Below are 12,678 nucleotides of genomic sequence, written 5' to 3' on the forward strand. Positions count from 1 at the left end.
TGGGTAACACAACGGCCCAGTGGATAGGAAATCTGTTTTGGGATACATAGGTGATTGGGACAAGATGATTTTATAATAGTTGTCATGTGTTTTTGCTCATAACAACTGAGAACTGTGTAGCTTATAGTCCAGAAGACAGTGATGTTATATTTTTCCAAGCACATATCGGATTGCTCAATGAGGAAATCCAACCACTTCTGAGTTTTCTGGACTAATTTTGGGCATGGTGAAGTGAATTCTGAGAACACAATAACCTTTTAGTAGACGCAAGACTCTATGGCCTAATCTTTCAGGCCTCAGAAAGAAATATAGGACCAACAAAAGAAGAGCTGAGCTGGAGGACTTCTTAGGTGGGTGAAAGTAAGGCAAGGCCTGCGCCTGTAATCAGATTAGATCCTTTGTTTTCAGTGCATTGCTAGTTTTGGAGAAAGAAGTGGTTCTGGTGACTGACTTCTTCCACGAAGATGTAGGAGTTGTGTATTGTTTTTCCAGATTCCTGCCTCTGCAGTGGAAATGCCTGGATCAGCTGACGTGACAGGGTTAAATGTTCAGTTTGGAGCCCTGGAGTTTGGGTCAGAGCCTGCACTCCCAGAATTTGGATCAGCTCCAAGCAATGAAAATACCAGTCAGGCGCCCACCGGTAGCTTGTACTCCAAACCTGTAAAGTACGTATGCGTTTCGCTTGTGCGTCCTTGTGCCTTTTCTGCAAGGCCGATCTTGTGACAGAAAAGGCATGTGAGGCTAAAGGTGTCTTCTGTCAACGGACACTACGTGTAGCTGTCTTAGGAAGCACAATGCAATGGCATGAAAGAGATTGCTAGCTAAAATGGGAAGGTGTAGATGTGAGTTAGGGTCTTCTTTCCAGAAACAGTTTGGAGCAGTGATAAAATGAACATAAAGATTCCTTTCAGGAGCTCCTCTTCTGTTGCTTTAAGCTGATAAACTTAAAATGCTAATTTCTCAAATTGTTTGAGAGTTTAGCTCTTCACCGGCAACGTGTGCTCATTCTCAATCCAACTTAGAATGGCAGTATACCTTCCTACGTATAAATCCGACGTCACTGGCGGATCAAAAAGGAAGCTGGGCTCTGAAGGAGGCAGAAGTACTTATTTTTAGTAAAGTAACCAGTAATAGAGTCAATACAAACATACCAGCCATGTATATTTGCCTCCCTGAATGTTCTTCTGTGGTTTTGTTTCAATGTAAACTGTCCTTTCTTAAAGTTTATCCGGAGTTTGATAGAAAAAATAAACATTTACAAAACTTCTGTTGATTTTAAATGTTTTTAAAATCCCAGACAGGTTTTTTTCTTTTTAAAATTGCCCTTGTAATTTTTGCAGACCAAACACTGAAGCATTCTGCTGATGCACCAAAGCCCAAGAGGCATGCATTAGAAAGAGATTATAAACAAAACTGGAGAAATGTCTCGTTTCAGTATCCAACATCATGAAAAATAAGCCACCTACTAGTATTTCAGTGTGAACTGTCTTTAAAGTTTGTATTGCAGGCAAGGAAATTTAGCTTTCAAAAAGAGGTTTTTAATCTAGCAGCCTTCCTGTGGAATCCACACCAGTCCTATAGGTCTGCAGTGGTGCTGGAGAGAGTAAAGTGTTAAAAGATCAGAATTTTTTTCAGAGAAACAAATTTTAATTGGTTTTTAAATTGTCATGTTTGCAGCACTGTATTTAAATGTATTGCTTAAAGCTCTTGGTCTGACCTGTGGTCCAACTGAGTTGGTCTCTGATACCAATATGTAGAGACTGTTTGCACCCAAAATCTTGCAATGCTTTTGTCATGCTTTTAATTTTGGAAAACAGAAAGCTACTTTCAGACTGTGTCTTCTGTTTGTTTATTGGGCTAGAATGCTTTTGCAGTTTTCAGGGGGCTCAGGTTAACAGTCTTCTCACCATGGAAATGGCCTCTCTAGACCCAGGCTGATTCAGAAAGCAGGAATATAATAATAATTGATAGTCCCTTTATGAGGAGATAGAATGAAATATGGGATGACAAAATGTAGTTAAGTGCTGATGCCTCAACTCTGGTCTTGGGTGGGAGAAATGCCCCCTGTTGCTCAGTGCAGATGCTAGCTTGGAAATGGAAACTGATTAATGCGGACCTAGGCAAAATGATAGATTCTCCGTCTCATTTGGGTTATCTAGTGTGAGCAACTTCTAGCTGAGCAACTGTGTATTCAGTTCTAGATTACTGTGTGGCAGCTGCTATTTTGGGGAAGGTGTTTCAGGTGGCATTTACCAAAATGTTAAATGACTTTTACTTTTTTTTTAGTGATCCTTTGAATACCTCTTTGCCAATATCCAATACAGTACAGGAGTCCACCTATACAACCTCTGCCATCACCTCTTCCAGTCTGACCTGCTCATCTCAGAGCACTAGCCCAGTAACAACTTCCTCCTATGACCAGACAGCTGTGCATAGCAGGATAGCATACCAAAGTTCCATGGCTCCATCGGAAACAACCCCTGTCGCAGCCACGGTGAGTAGGTTTCAGATGCCAGGGATCTTGAACAGGGTCTAGCCGTTAGTCCGGGGTACATATTTTGATATATCAAATTGCGCTAGCTACCATTCTGACTGTGGGTTGTGAAACACTCACCCTGAAACGCGAGTTGTGTTTTTAAAAAATATATAAATAAATTCACATTACGCAGCAAGTACGGTACCTTGTCAGTGCAGTTTAAGAGTAAAAACCTCCATGTATTACATTTGTACACTGCGCGCACAGTGGAGATCAAATTGGCTTTGGCTTTTGGGCAGTACCATGGTGTAAAGTTTTGATGAAATAGAAGAATAAAAGACTAAGTAGAATTTGCACATTTACATATTAAAGATCACAAGGCCTTTCTTAAAGAACAGTAACACTGCCTTTATATAGCTTGGTGTGCCTTCTGGGAAGGACTTCAAGCTTAATTATTCTCTGACCTCTGTTAGCGGCCCAGCCACACTCGTCTTCTGAACCAGCTCCTCTCTGGTCATGAGGATTAAATGCAAATACCCAATTTTGTACTCCAGAATGATCCAAGCAACTACTTTCTTCTCCAACCTTATCTTCCAGTGCAGTGTTTTAGTCTTCCCATTGATCTGCATGATTTGGATAGCTGCAGTAGTATGGCCTGTTAGGGAGGCAAGTTTCTCTTGTGTTGCTAAATTCTACGGCCTTTTTTTCCATCGTCGTTCCCAGGAGCCTGAGGTTTGTATCATGTGTATTTTACCCCTTGGCCTCCTTCACATGGACATAGTTTGAGCAGTTCTGTATGTGCATCCCTGCAGACTTCCCACCTAAGACCCCTTTCTTGGATAGTGAAGTTCAAGGAACACTAATGACTTGTTTACATTCATTTCAAATGGCAAAGAAATGGGAGACTTAGTGACAAAGCTTGCTAAATACGTGAACATCGAGTATCTAATATCACCTCCACAAAGGGGTTGACTAATTCATTTTTCCTTTGTTTGCAGAATGGGCACAGTGGTGTTCGAACACAGCCAACACTTGACAGTAAGTTTCCGTAACTCCATCATATACAGACCTGCTTTTTTGACCCTTCTGGACCCCCTCTGTATTTACCCAATGGCAATAATGATAGCTAGTTTCAGGTTTTGTCCAGCTGTCCCTGTGTAATTTTTGGCTGAACAGTTTGGTTTATGTTGTGCTTGCAAGAACAGGCTGCTAATTTTCTTGGCTAATAGTAAAATGTGAAATCAGCTTGACTAATTCTAGGCCCAGATGTGGAATGCGGGCTGGTGTTGGGAGGCTGCTAATTTTACTCTTTCATTCCTGCATGCGGGTTGAATGCGGTTAGGCATTTTTACCAGCTTTCCCACTATCATTTGGAAAGCTCAGATTTCTGCCTTTTTTTATTAGCAGTAAAAAAGATTGTGGCTTTGCTTTGTTGTTTTACTCTTTACTGTGCCAGCCTCCTTGGTCACAGCATGCTTCTGGAGGGATGGCTGGCTGACATGCTCCCTCTGCTGGATGACTTGTTCTGTTGTAGTCAGAATATCCTGGGCATTTATACACATATGTTTTTGACCCGTGATGTGCCGGAGATCCGGTAGGTCGGAGCAGACTCGATTAATTGAGTCTGCTCCCCATGCAACCTGATGGTCACTGCTGTACTGCGTTCAGTTGTACAAGTGGCAAAATGCGTGTCAACACATAAAATGGCAGTGGTGTGCTTTTGAACTAAAACACCTTCAATGTGTTTTAGTTCAGAAGCACGCTGCTGCCACATTCTCAGCCCTGATGTGCATTTTGCCACTTAGACAACTGCATGCACCGCAGTGCTGGGCACTTTTAAAAGCACCTAATATTGCGGTGCAAGCAAGTGTACAAATGCCAGGCATTCAGAGGGTCGTTTGGGTCCTTATCTTGGTCTTTGTTAAAGGTTGGCTCCCTGGGGTTACTCTCATTCCCCCCAAAAAATGGGTCGTTTATGTGCCCCGTCTTTCCTTATCTGCGCTGTTTTCCACAAGACGTGCACAGATTCATCTCTCCCTCATTTGTACTTTGTGCCCTTGCCAGCTTCTGGGAGGCATCTGCCTCCCAGACAGTCATGCTTGGCATCAGAGAGGGGGCACCTTGACCTTTTAATGCCTTTTTTATACAGGTTCTTTAAATGGGTAAGGTGACCACATGGGACAGTGTGAAATCTGGGACACTGCCCCCCTCTGCAGGCTGCAGGGTGGAAATGGTGGTGTGTTAATAATCCATTATTCTTTACTTCACAGGTGTTAGTAATCACCTGTGAAGTAATAATTCGTGTCAATGGGAAATTTAGCTGTCTGCTGGGGCTTGCTATTTCATAGCTCCTGCCACTCTGCCTCCCTGCCCCAGCCAGCCAGGACCAGCCTTCAGGACTGTCCCTGCCAATCTGGACCATATGGTCACCCTACAAATGGAGAGCTTGAGTATCCAGCTCAGTAAACCTGATGTGCTTCACTGGCATTGCATTCATTTGGAGGAGGGCAGGGAATAGCATGTAGGTCTGGGGAGTTACCAACTCAGTTGCTCCCAAAATGCATAAAACTGTTTGTTTTCAAACTGGAAATGTACTTCTCACCTGCACACAAATTGCACAAGTCAGATGTGCTACAGTACAGTGACCTGCTTTGTAATTAGAGGGTAAAAATCCAAGTAATAAAAGCTAGGTCTTGATAGAACCACTTCAATGTCTCTGCCTTTTGATATGGAAAACAAACTGTCCTTGGATGACCTTGTGACACTTGAGTTGCATGTTGTTCCAGAAACCAGCCTCTATATAATACCCACCCCTAATCCTGTCCTGTGACTGCAGGAGGGCTAAGGAGCACTACTGTTTTTTCTGCTTTTTGAATCCATAACAAGGAGACTCATTTCCTTACTTCACTGTCCAGTCTGTAGCCAAACCATTCTCTTTTTTTCCTCTGTAATACAAGTTATGACCTTGTTTTCTGTCCATGATGTTAAAATTCTAGTCCAAGTCCTTATTCTGTATCTTGGCTATAGTTTCATAGTTTCATAGTAGCTAGAGTCGGAAGGGACCTAGGTAGATCATCTAGTCCGACCCCCTGCCTTAGCAGGAAAGAGCACCGGGGTCAGATGACCCCGGCAAGGTGCTCATCTAACTTCCTTTTAAAAATCCCCAGGCTAGGAGCCTGCACCACTTCCCCTGGAAGCTGGTTCCAGGCCCTAGCCGCCCTGACTGTGAAGTAGCGCCTCCTAATATCTAATCTAAACTTCCCCTCCGCCAGTTTGTGACCGTTATTCCTGGTCACTCCTGGCAGCGCACGGGGGAACAGGGACTCCCCCAATACCTGCTGATCCCCCCTGACCAGTTTGTAGCAGGCCACAAGGTCCCCCCCTTAACCTTCTCTTGTGGAGGCTAAACAGGTTCAGGTCCCGTAGCCTATCCTCATAAGGCCTGCCCTGCTGACCCCTGATCATACGAGTGGCCCTCCTCTGAACTCTTTCCATATTGTCCACGTCCCTCTTGAAGTGTGGCGCCCAGAACTGGACGCAGTACTCCAGCTGCGGCCTGACCAGTGCCGCATAGAGGGGGAGGATCACCTCCCTGGACCTGCTCGAGATGCATCTGTGGATGCATGACAGGGTACGATTGGCCTTCTTGACTGCCTCCCCACACTGCCGGCCCATGTTCATCGTGGAGTCAATGACGACTCCAAGATCCTTTTCCGTCTCCGTGCTGGCAAGAGGGGAGTTCCCCAACCTGTAAGTGTGGTGCCGGTTCTTCCTCCCCATGTGCAACACCTTGCACTTATCAGTGTTAAACCCCATCCTATTCTCATCCGCCCACCGTTGCAATCTGTCAAGGTCAGTTTGTAGCCTATTGCACCCTTCTAGTGCACCCACATCCCCCCACATCTCCTCTTGTCATTGTAAATTGTAATTGTAATTGCTATTGTAATCTCCTCTTGTCTAAATCGGGGATGGTCAACCTGTAGCCCAAGTGGCCAGGGGTAGCTTCTGTGTGTGGTGCACTGCAGACCAGGGAGGGGGTAGGCAGCCCAGTGACTGATAGAGCAGGGATTCCAGAGCAAAGCAGCTAATTGGGCAGGGGAAGGAAATCAGAGTGACATTTGGAGAAGGTGGGGCCAATTTGTGGCACACCTGCCAAAAAGGGTCAGCTTCCACTGGTCTAAATCATGATGTCTCTCAGCCTTCCTAGCCATTCATCATATGGTGATTTATTGCCTTGCCTACATTACTCCTTTTGTTTCCCTTCCCTGGCTTTCATCATGCTCAAGCACCTTTTCCCTTCCAAGGTCCTTCATAACACTCTCCCTCTACCCTGTTGGCTTATACAGTGTAATAGTTGCCACTTCCTCTGCAAAGGATGCCAGCCTTGTTCATCCATTCAAGAGTCTCTCACTCTTCCCTGTGCTGCCTTCTGTGCCCACCCCCCTTTGCAGGCAACACCTTAACTGAATTGATTGGTCTACACCATCTCTTTTCGGACTCTATCTCAAGCCACGGTTCTGCTTCGATGCCAGCAAGTCAGTCAGTCAGCCAGCATTGGATTGTCCGTTGGGACTAGTGGGTATCATTTATTTAAATGGGCATCATCCAACAGTGCATTCACTTCCCACAAAAACTTACTTTGATATTTTTTTTAATGCCCTCTGGTCCCTCATCTTATCTCTGACACTGCCCCTTGTAATATCGGATTATAAGCTTGGCAAGGCAGACATTGTTCTTATCTGTTTGTGCAGAGTTTGTCATGGCACCTTGAGGGAAATCACAGACTAATAGCATGAGAAGACAATGATGGTTAAGTTCCAAGCACATATCCCATTTCCATGGAGGACATGCTTAACACTGAGTCTTCTTCCTTTTGTTCTTTGTAGACGTGCATTTTATTAGGTCTAACTAACCTAGGGAAGTTCACTGAAATAAATCAAGTTGCACAAGGATACAGTGTCCCACTGGCCTTTCAGATGTTAATGATGGATGACTGAATTTCAGTATGCAGGTCAAGTGAGCGCCTGGGTATATTTTTAATTGAGGGCCTTCCTGGGATGTCACACATTAATGGCATAGATTGAGCAGGATGTTTCCCTTAGCATGCTAGAATTGTTCATCTAAACATCACACAGCACCAGTCTCTTGGAAAGGTAACTTCATAATGAGGCAATGATTTTTAGCTTGCATGCAGCGGAAAGTAGCATTTCCAGGGTGGGTGAAAAACAAGGCTATATCAGTTAGCTGTTTGGTCACTGAAACTTTTCAGTGGTACAGCGCCATACTTGATTGTGGCTTATTTTGTTTCATTGTCAGCACCTCCACCAATTTTTAAAGCCAGTGTTTGAAAAAAGGTACTGCATTTCTGCCCAGCTTTGATAAATTCTGCTTGCTGCGTTTGTGATCTGACCAACCTTAAACTTGCTTGCAGTGGTTTAAAAGAGAATGGGGGCTGAGGTGGTTGCTGTGGTTTGTAGATGATGATTTTTTTTATTTCTGATAAAAGGTACGTGTAGATTTAGACATACACAGCAGATCCTTATCTCAAGGAGCTTATGCTTTGCAGATGAGACTTTACAAGAGTTGGGTGATATGGGAAGAAGGAAGGAGGATTATGGAAGTTGCAGAATGTTATTTTAGTTCCACACAAGCCAGTAGTGCCTCTCTCTTTGTATTGAGCTTGGTGAATGTGCTTTTTATAGCTAGGAGTTGTTTGCATTTGGTAAGTAATGCTGTTTATACAAAAACCTACAATGAGGGTTGGAATAATCAGTTCCCAAAATCGGTGAATCTTGAGGAAGGACTCTGAGGAGGAGGTGGAGGTTGTACGAAGACTGTGGAGGATGTTCTGGGGAGGTGGAGGCAGGCGAAGGTCCAACGGCACGAGGAAGCTCGGTAGAGCGTTGGTGTGTGTGGGAGCCACATAGGCAAAGTGGAATTTGAAAGGACTGGACTCCACTACGAGGGCTTGTGTGGGCAGTAAGACCTGCAGGTGCATGCAGAAGTACAGCAAAGTGACAGGAAGAAACTATAAGGAATGTTATTTGTTAAAAATCGACCAGTGAAGATCATGAACCTGCTATGAAGAAAATAAAAGGATATTGGCAAAGTTGTGATGAAAAGTTGTTGCAAGAATTAGTCCTAAATTTCCTAGTACCCATGTGTTGCATGTTTATGGATCAGTTGGAATATTCTACCTTGCCTTGAGAGACCCCGTGTCCCTGAGCCCTGCCTGTCATGTTAGGTGTGCTTGAATTCCTCTCTGAATGGTTTTTTTAACTTGCAGCTACTTCATCAGTTCCAGTGTCTAAGACAGAGCCCTCACCCTCGCTGCCTACTGCAGGGTCTCTTCCCAGCGTGGCATCCACCACTGCTTCGCTTCTGCCTTCAGCACCGCAGCACACGGCAACATTACCCAGCTTGCCTCAGTCCAGCGACTTGGCCAGCAGCTCGCTCTCCCAGTTAAGCAGGTACAGTAGGATATGTGAGGAAGGGAATACCGGCCCTGTGTGCAAGATGGACAGAGCGAGTTGGTACTACAGCTTCAGAGATTGGGATCCTTATCTTGTTGTGATGTAAATTAGGACAGGAATCCAAAAAGGACCAAGGTCATGATTCTGGTGGCAAAATGTGAACTGCATAACACCTGTCTGTGGTAGTATATTCGCAGATCACTGCACCTGGAGTCTTATGTAGATCTGAAAGCAATATTGTGTTAGAGACCATGTTACTTTAAAAGGAGACTCTTGTATACAGCTCCTGGTCTGTGTTTTCCCCACTTTTTTTTCATAGTACCTGCTGTTGATTTGGCCAGTATTTTCCTTCCATCTATTCCTGTCCATCTGTGCAGCAGTGTTGATAGGCCAAATGAAGCCTTGCCACCCGTTTTGGTTCCTATGATCTGATATTTGCCAAGATGCCTTGGCTTGAGTCTGTGGGATCTCTCATTCCAGGGTGATCTCCTAGCTGAGGACTGGCCAGACCAAAGGCTTCCAAACCCCAAGATCAGATGAGAGCAAGCACATTCAGTCTGGTTTAGCCAATACTTCGTCAGGTGTAAAAGTCCAGTCCTAGGCAACTTTTCTGACTCGTTTTAAATATTTTAATTGTAGCTTTATCCTCACTACTCACATTTTTTAAAAGGTTGGGGTGGGGAGGAAAGTGTTGGTTGAGACTCGGGGTTGAGAGTGGCTCTTGCTCAGATATTTCCTTGAGGAAATGTGAAAACTAGGATTGCTCTGGAAATTCAGTCCATCATGGTTTTGGTTCTTGTGTGCTAGCTGTTCGAGTCCCACTGCATACGATTAAGACTTTCATTCTCCAACATAAGAGATCCTGATTTCTGCACCTTATTTCTAGAGTCTAGCTGTGGATTGCATAAACCCTTATTGGTCTTGTCCATCTCTCAGTGAATGGTCATTGCCCTTTTGTACTGATGCCATGGTATTAGAGGAAACCCCACGTAATGAGTATTATTCCATTCACCCTAGAAAAATCTCTGGTTCTGTGGTAGCACCTTACCTTTGAAAGGACCCCAAACCACTTGGCAAGGCTGAGCTATGCACTTTGGTAGCCATTCAGGTTTGGATTGGGCGGTGGTAAATCTTTTGAGCAACCTGAAAAAACGGTGATGCCTCACTTCCAAGCACATACCTGACTTGTATGTGCAGACAGCTCTGGAGTCTGAGTCTTTTCAGTTGCGTGTCTCATGATGAATCTGAATCTCTCTAGGGAATATGCGTCCTAAACTACTTATGCACGACGGACCCACTTTTTTCTTCTGGCACGTTGCTATCCTGATAGCTGCAGTATGGGAAGGGCATCAGAGAATGGGAGTGAGACTGCCAGGCCTTGTGGGATTCTCCAGCTGCCAAAAGTAGCCAGCCCTCTGCCAGGCTATGTCCCTTGCACTTAACTCGGCCTTGTGACTAGTCATGAGCATCTCCAAGAAAAGTCTTGAAGTATTTAATTGTATTTAGGGCAATTCTCTTCCCTCCTTTTGATGCGAGTGGGTCTGCTTTATTGTCATACCTCTGATAGGAAGGAAACATGAAGGTGTTGTGAGACGACCCAGTTTGAAGTTAATTTCCTTCTCCGGTTTGTGGCTTTGTATTCTCATTTTGGGCAAGTTCTGATTTTTTGCACCTGGAGTAAAGGTGTAGCTGCTTGTCACCAGAAACACTTAAGAACAAGCTTTCTCTACCTAGCACAGGGGCTTTTATAAGACTGCCACTTGGGACAGGCCTTCCTGTTGGCATTCAGGCTAGGAGGTTGAGAGTGGTCTGTTGTACGTAGAATGAGGTTGCTTCTTAAAGCTAGGTCCTTTACAAGAGTCTATGCCAACATTTTCTTAGCAGAGGAGTGTTTTCACCAGGAATTAAAAGGATGTTGAAGGTAAAAGTAATTGAGCTGCAAACCTCCTGTGCTGGAAATAGCAGAAGTGTAAATCAAGGAAGAAAAACTGCAGTACAGGGTAGATGAGCTGGTCAAAAGGTTAAGGTCAGGAGTTTGAATGTGGTTGGCTGTCTGGAAAATATAGACATTGGGAAAGCAGTTTTCCTTCTGCTATACACACTTCACAACTAGCAGGAGGCATGGAGATTTCTTCCCTTAATTTTTGCTAAGGGGCTTCTGAGGAGGAGATTTAGTCTGATGGAGGGCTGTTCTGATGGTGTGTGAAGCAAGTAACTTACCACTTGTTTGCTTGTCTTCCAGTGCCGAGATCTTCTTTTATGATTTTTTACCTGTCCCGAAAAGACAGCGTGTCCTCATTGTAAACAGGGAGTTATTTGGGCCTTTAGAAATAAACAGTTTTATTAAACAAGGTTAACTACGTTTAGAAAGTGGATGCTTTCCTGCAGCAGTAGAAATTAGACAGACTTAAAGTTGCTCTGGTATCTTCTGATACCTGTAAACACCTGTTCAGCCACTGGTTTTTCTTGAACTGGTCTTTGCTGAAAACTCTAACTGTATCTTTTAATTATCTTTCTACTTGGGATGTCCTTTGTGGATATAACATGTAATGGATATCTTACTGTGTTCTGATTTTTTTTTCTTTTTTTTTCTTTTCCTCCAGGCTTTTAATTTGTTTAAATAGTTTAGAACATTCTTGTCAAACTGAATGAGTTTTCTGTGCACGTACTCTGAGTGCAAGGTAGTTTTGGGATGGTATTATCTTGGGGCATTTAAACATGTAGTTCTTTTCCAGCACCACACTGGACATCTGTCGCTTTGGAGCAGACACTATCAATCAAGTCTGCTCTGCACATGAGCTCAGGCAAACTGCACTGCGTCACGTGCAGTTGTATAAGTGGTGAAAGGCGCGTCAGCGTGTGGGAAGTAGCAGCGGTGCGCTTTTGAACTAAAGCACCTCCAAGATATTTTAGTTCAAAAGCGTGCCACTGCCATTTTCTCAGCACGGATAATGCATTTTGCTGCTTATACAACTGCATGCGTTGCAGCACTGGGCACTTTTCAAAGCATCCGGCACTGTGATGCATGCATGTGTAAAATTTCCTTGGTTTTGAAACTGAGTTTCCCATGTGGTTCAAGTGAATGCCTGGATTTTCATTCTTCAGGAGAGGGATTGAGACTCCTGGCAGGCTTGTGGTTAATATTGTGAGCCTTAATTAATGGGGCTGTTGCCATGCAGGTTGCAGTGGTGTGGAATTGTTACTTTTGGAATGATGTAAAAAAAAAAAAAATTATTCACCCAATATGTGCAGAATTTGCAAGTTGCTAATGAGCAATGTTTTAAACATCCATTGCAGTGATTTTCCTCATGGTGCTGTGAAAGGGAGGGGGAACTGAATTGCTGTTCTGCATTGTAAGAAGCTCTTCGATTTCATGTTGCTGTTACTTCCAGAACTGTTTTTTCTGTATAGCGGTACCATTTCTCCACAGTGTGTAGCTTTAAAAAGGGAAAATACAAGTTTTACAAGTAGTTTTTAAAAAAAAAAAAAAAGTTCCTTTTAGGCATCCAGGTGGGAGAAATTCACTTTCTAAATTAGTGGTTCTTTAATGCTTCGCAATTTGTCTTTCTAGTTCCCTCTCCAATCATCAGAGCAGCCTCTCCTCTGCCTCAGCATTGTCTTCGAGTACATCACATGCAGTAAGTCCCATTTCACATCTTAACAGCTATTAGTCAGCTTAAAAACATAAGTGCCATGCTCCGTCTGACCATCTCCAGCACTGGGAAATAG

General features: G+C 43.9%; 1 protein-coding gene and 3 non-coding genes across 10 annotated transcripts in view; all 4 read left to right on the top strand.

The window, feature by feature from the left end:
* Positions 1-12,678, top strand: part of UBAP2 (ubiquitin associated protein 2) — a 124,950-nt gene that overhangs the window by 82,467 nt on the left and 29,805 nt on the right. For all 7 annotated transcript variants that reach the window (XM_090037601.1, XM_090037603.1, XM_090037600.1 and 4 more), the window contains exons 14-18: positions 493-665; positions 2,287-2,494; positions 3,475-3,514; positions 8,763-8,946; positions 12,521-12,587. In XM_090037601.1, coding sequence (XP_089893727.1) covers positions 493-665; positions 2,287-2,494; positions 3,475-3,514; positions 8,763-8,946; positions 12,521-12,587 — 672 coding nt within the window. The remainder of the gene's footprint in view (positions 1-492; positions 666-2,286; positions 2,495-3,474; positions 3,515-8,762; positions 8,947-12,520; positions 12,588-12,678) is intronic.
* LOC149867934 (small nucleolar RNA SNORD121A) lies at positions 127-212 on the top strand. Its single transcript, XR_016441537.1, has one exon. It is a non-coding gene; the product is annotated as a small nucleolar RNA SNORD121A (small nucleolar RNA).
* On the top strand, positions 7,268-7,348 carry LOC149867935 (small nucleolar RNA SNORD121A). The gene has a single exon (XR_016441540.1). It is a non-coding gene; the product is annotated as a small nucleolar RNA SNORD121A (small nucleolar RNA).
* On the top strand, positions 10,092-10,174 carry LOC149867936 (small nucleolar RNA SNORD121A). Its single transcript, XR_016441538.1, has one exon. It is a non-coding gene; the product is annotated as a small nucleolar RNA SNORD121A (small nucleolar RNA).

The sequence above is a fragment of the Crocodylus siamensis genome, chromosome 3 (genome assembly GCF_052110815.1).
Source record: "Crocodylus siamensis isolate JL-2025a chromosome 3, ASM5211081v1, whole genome shotgun sequence".
Classification (NCBI taxonomy): domain Eukaryota; kingdom Metazoa; phylum Chordata; order Crocodylia; family Crocodylidae; genus Crocodylus; species Crocodylus siamensis.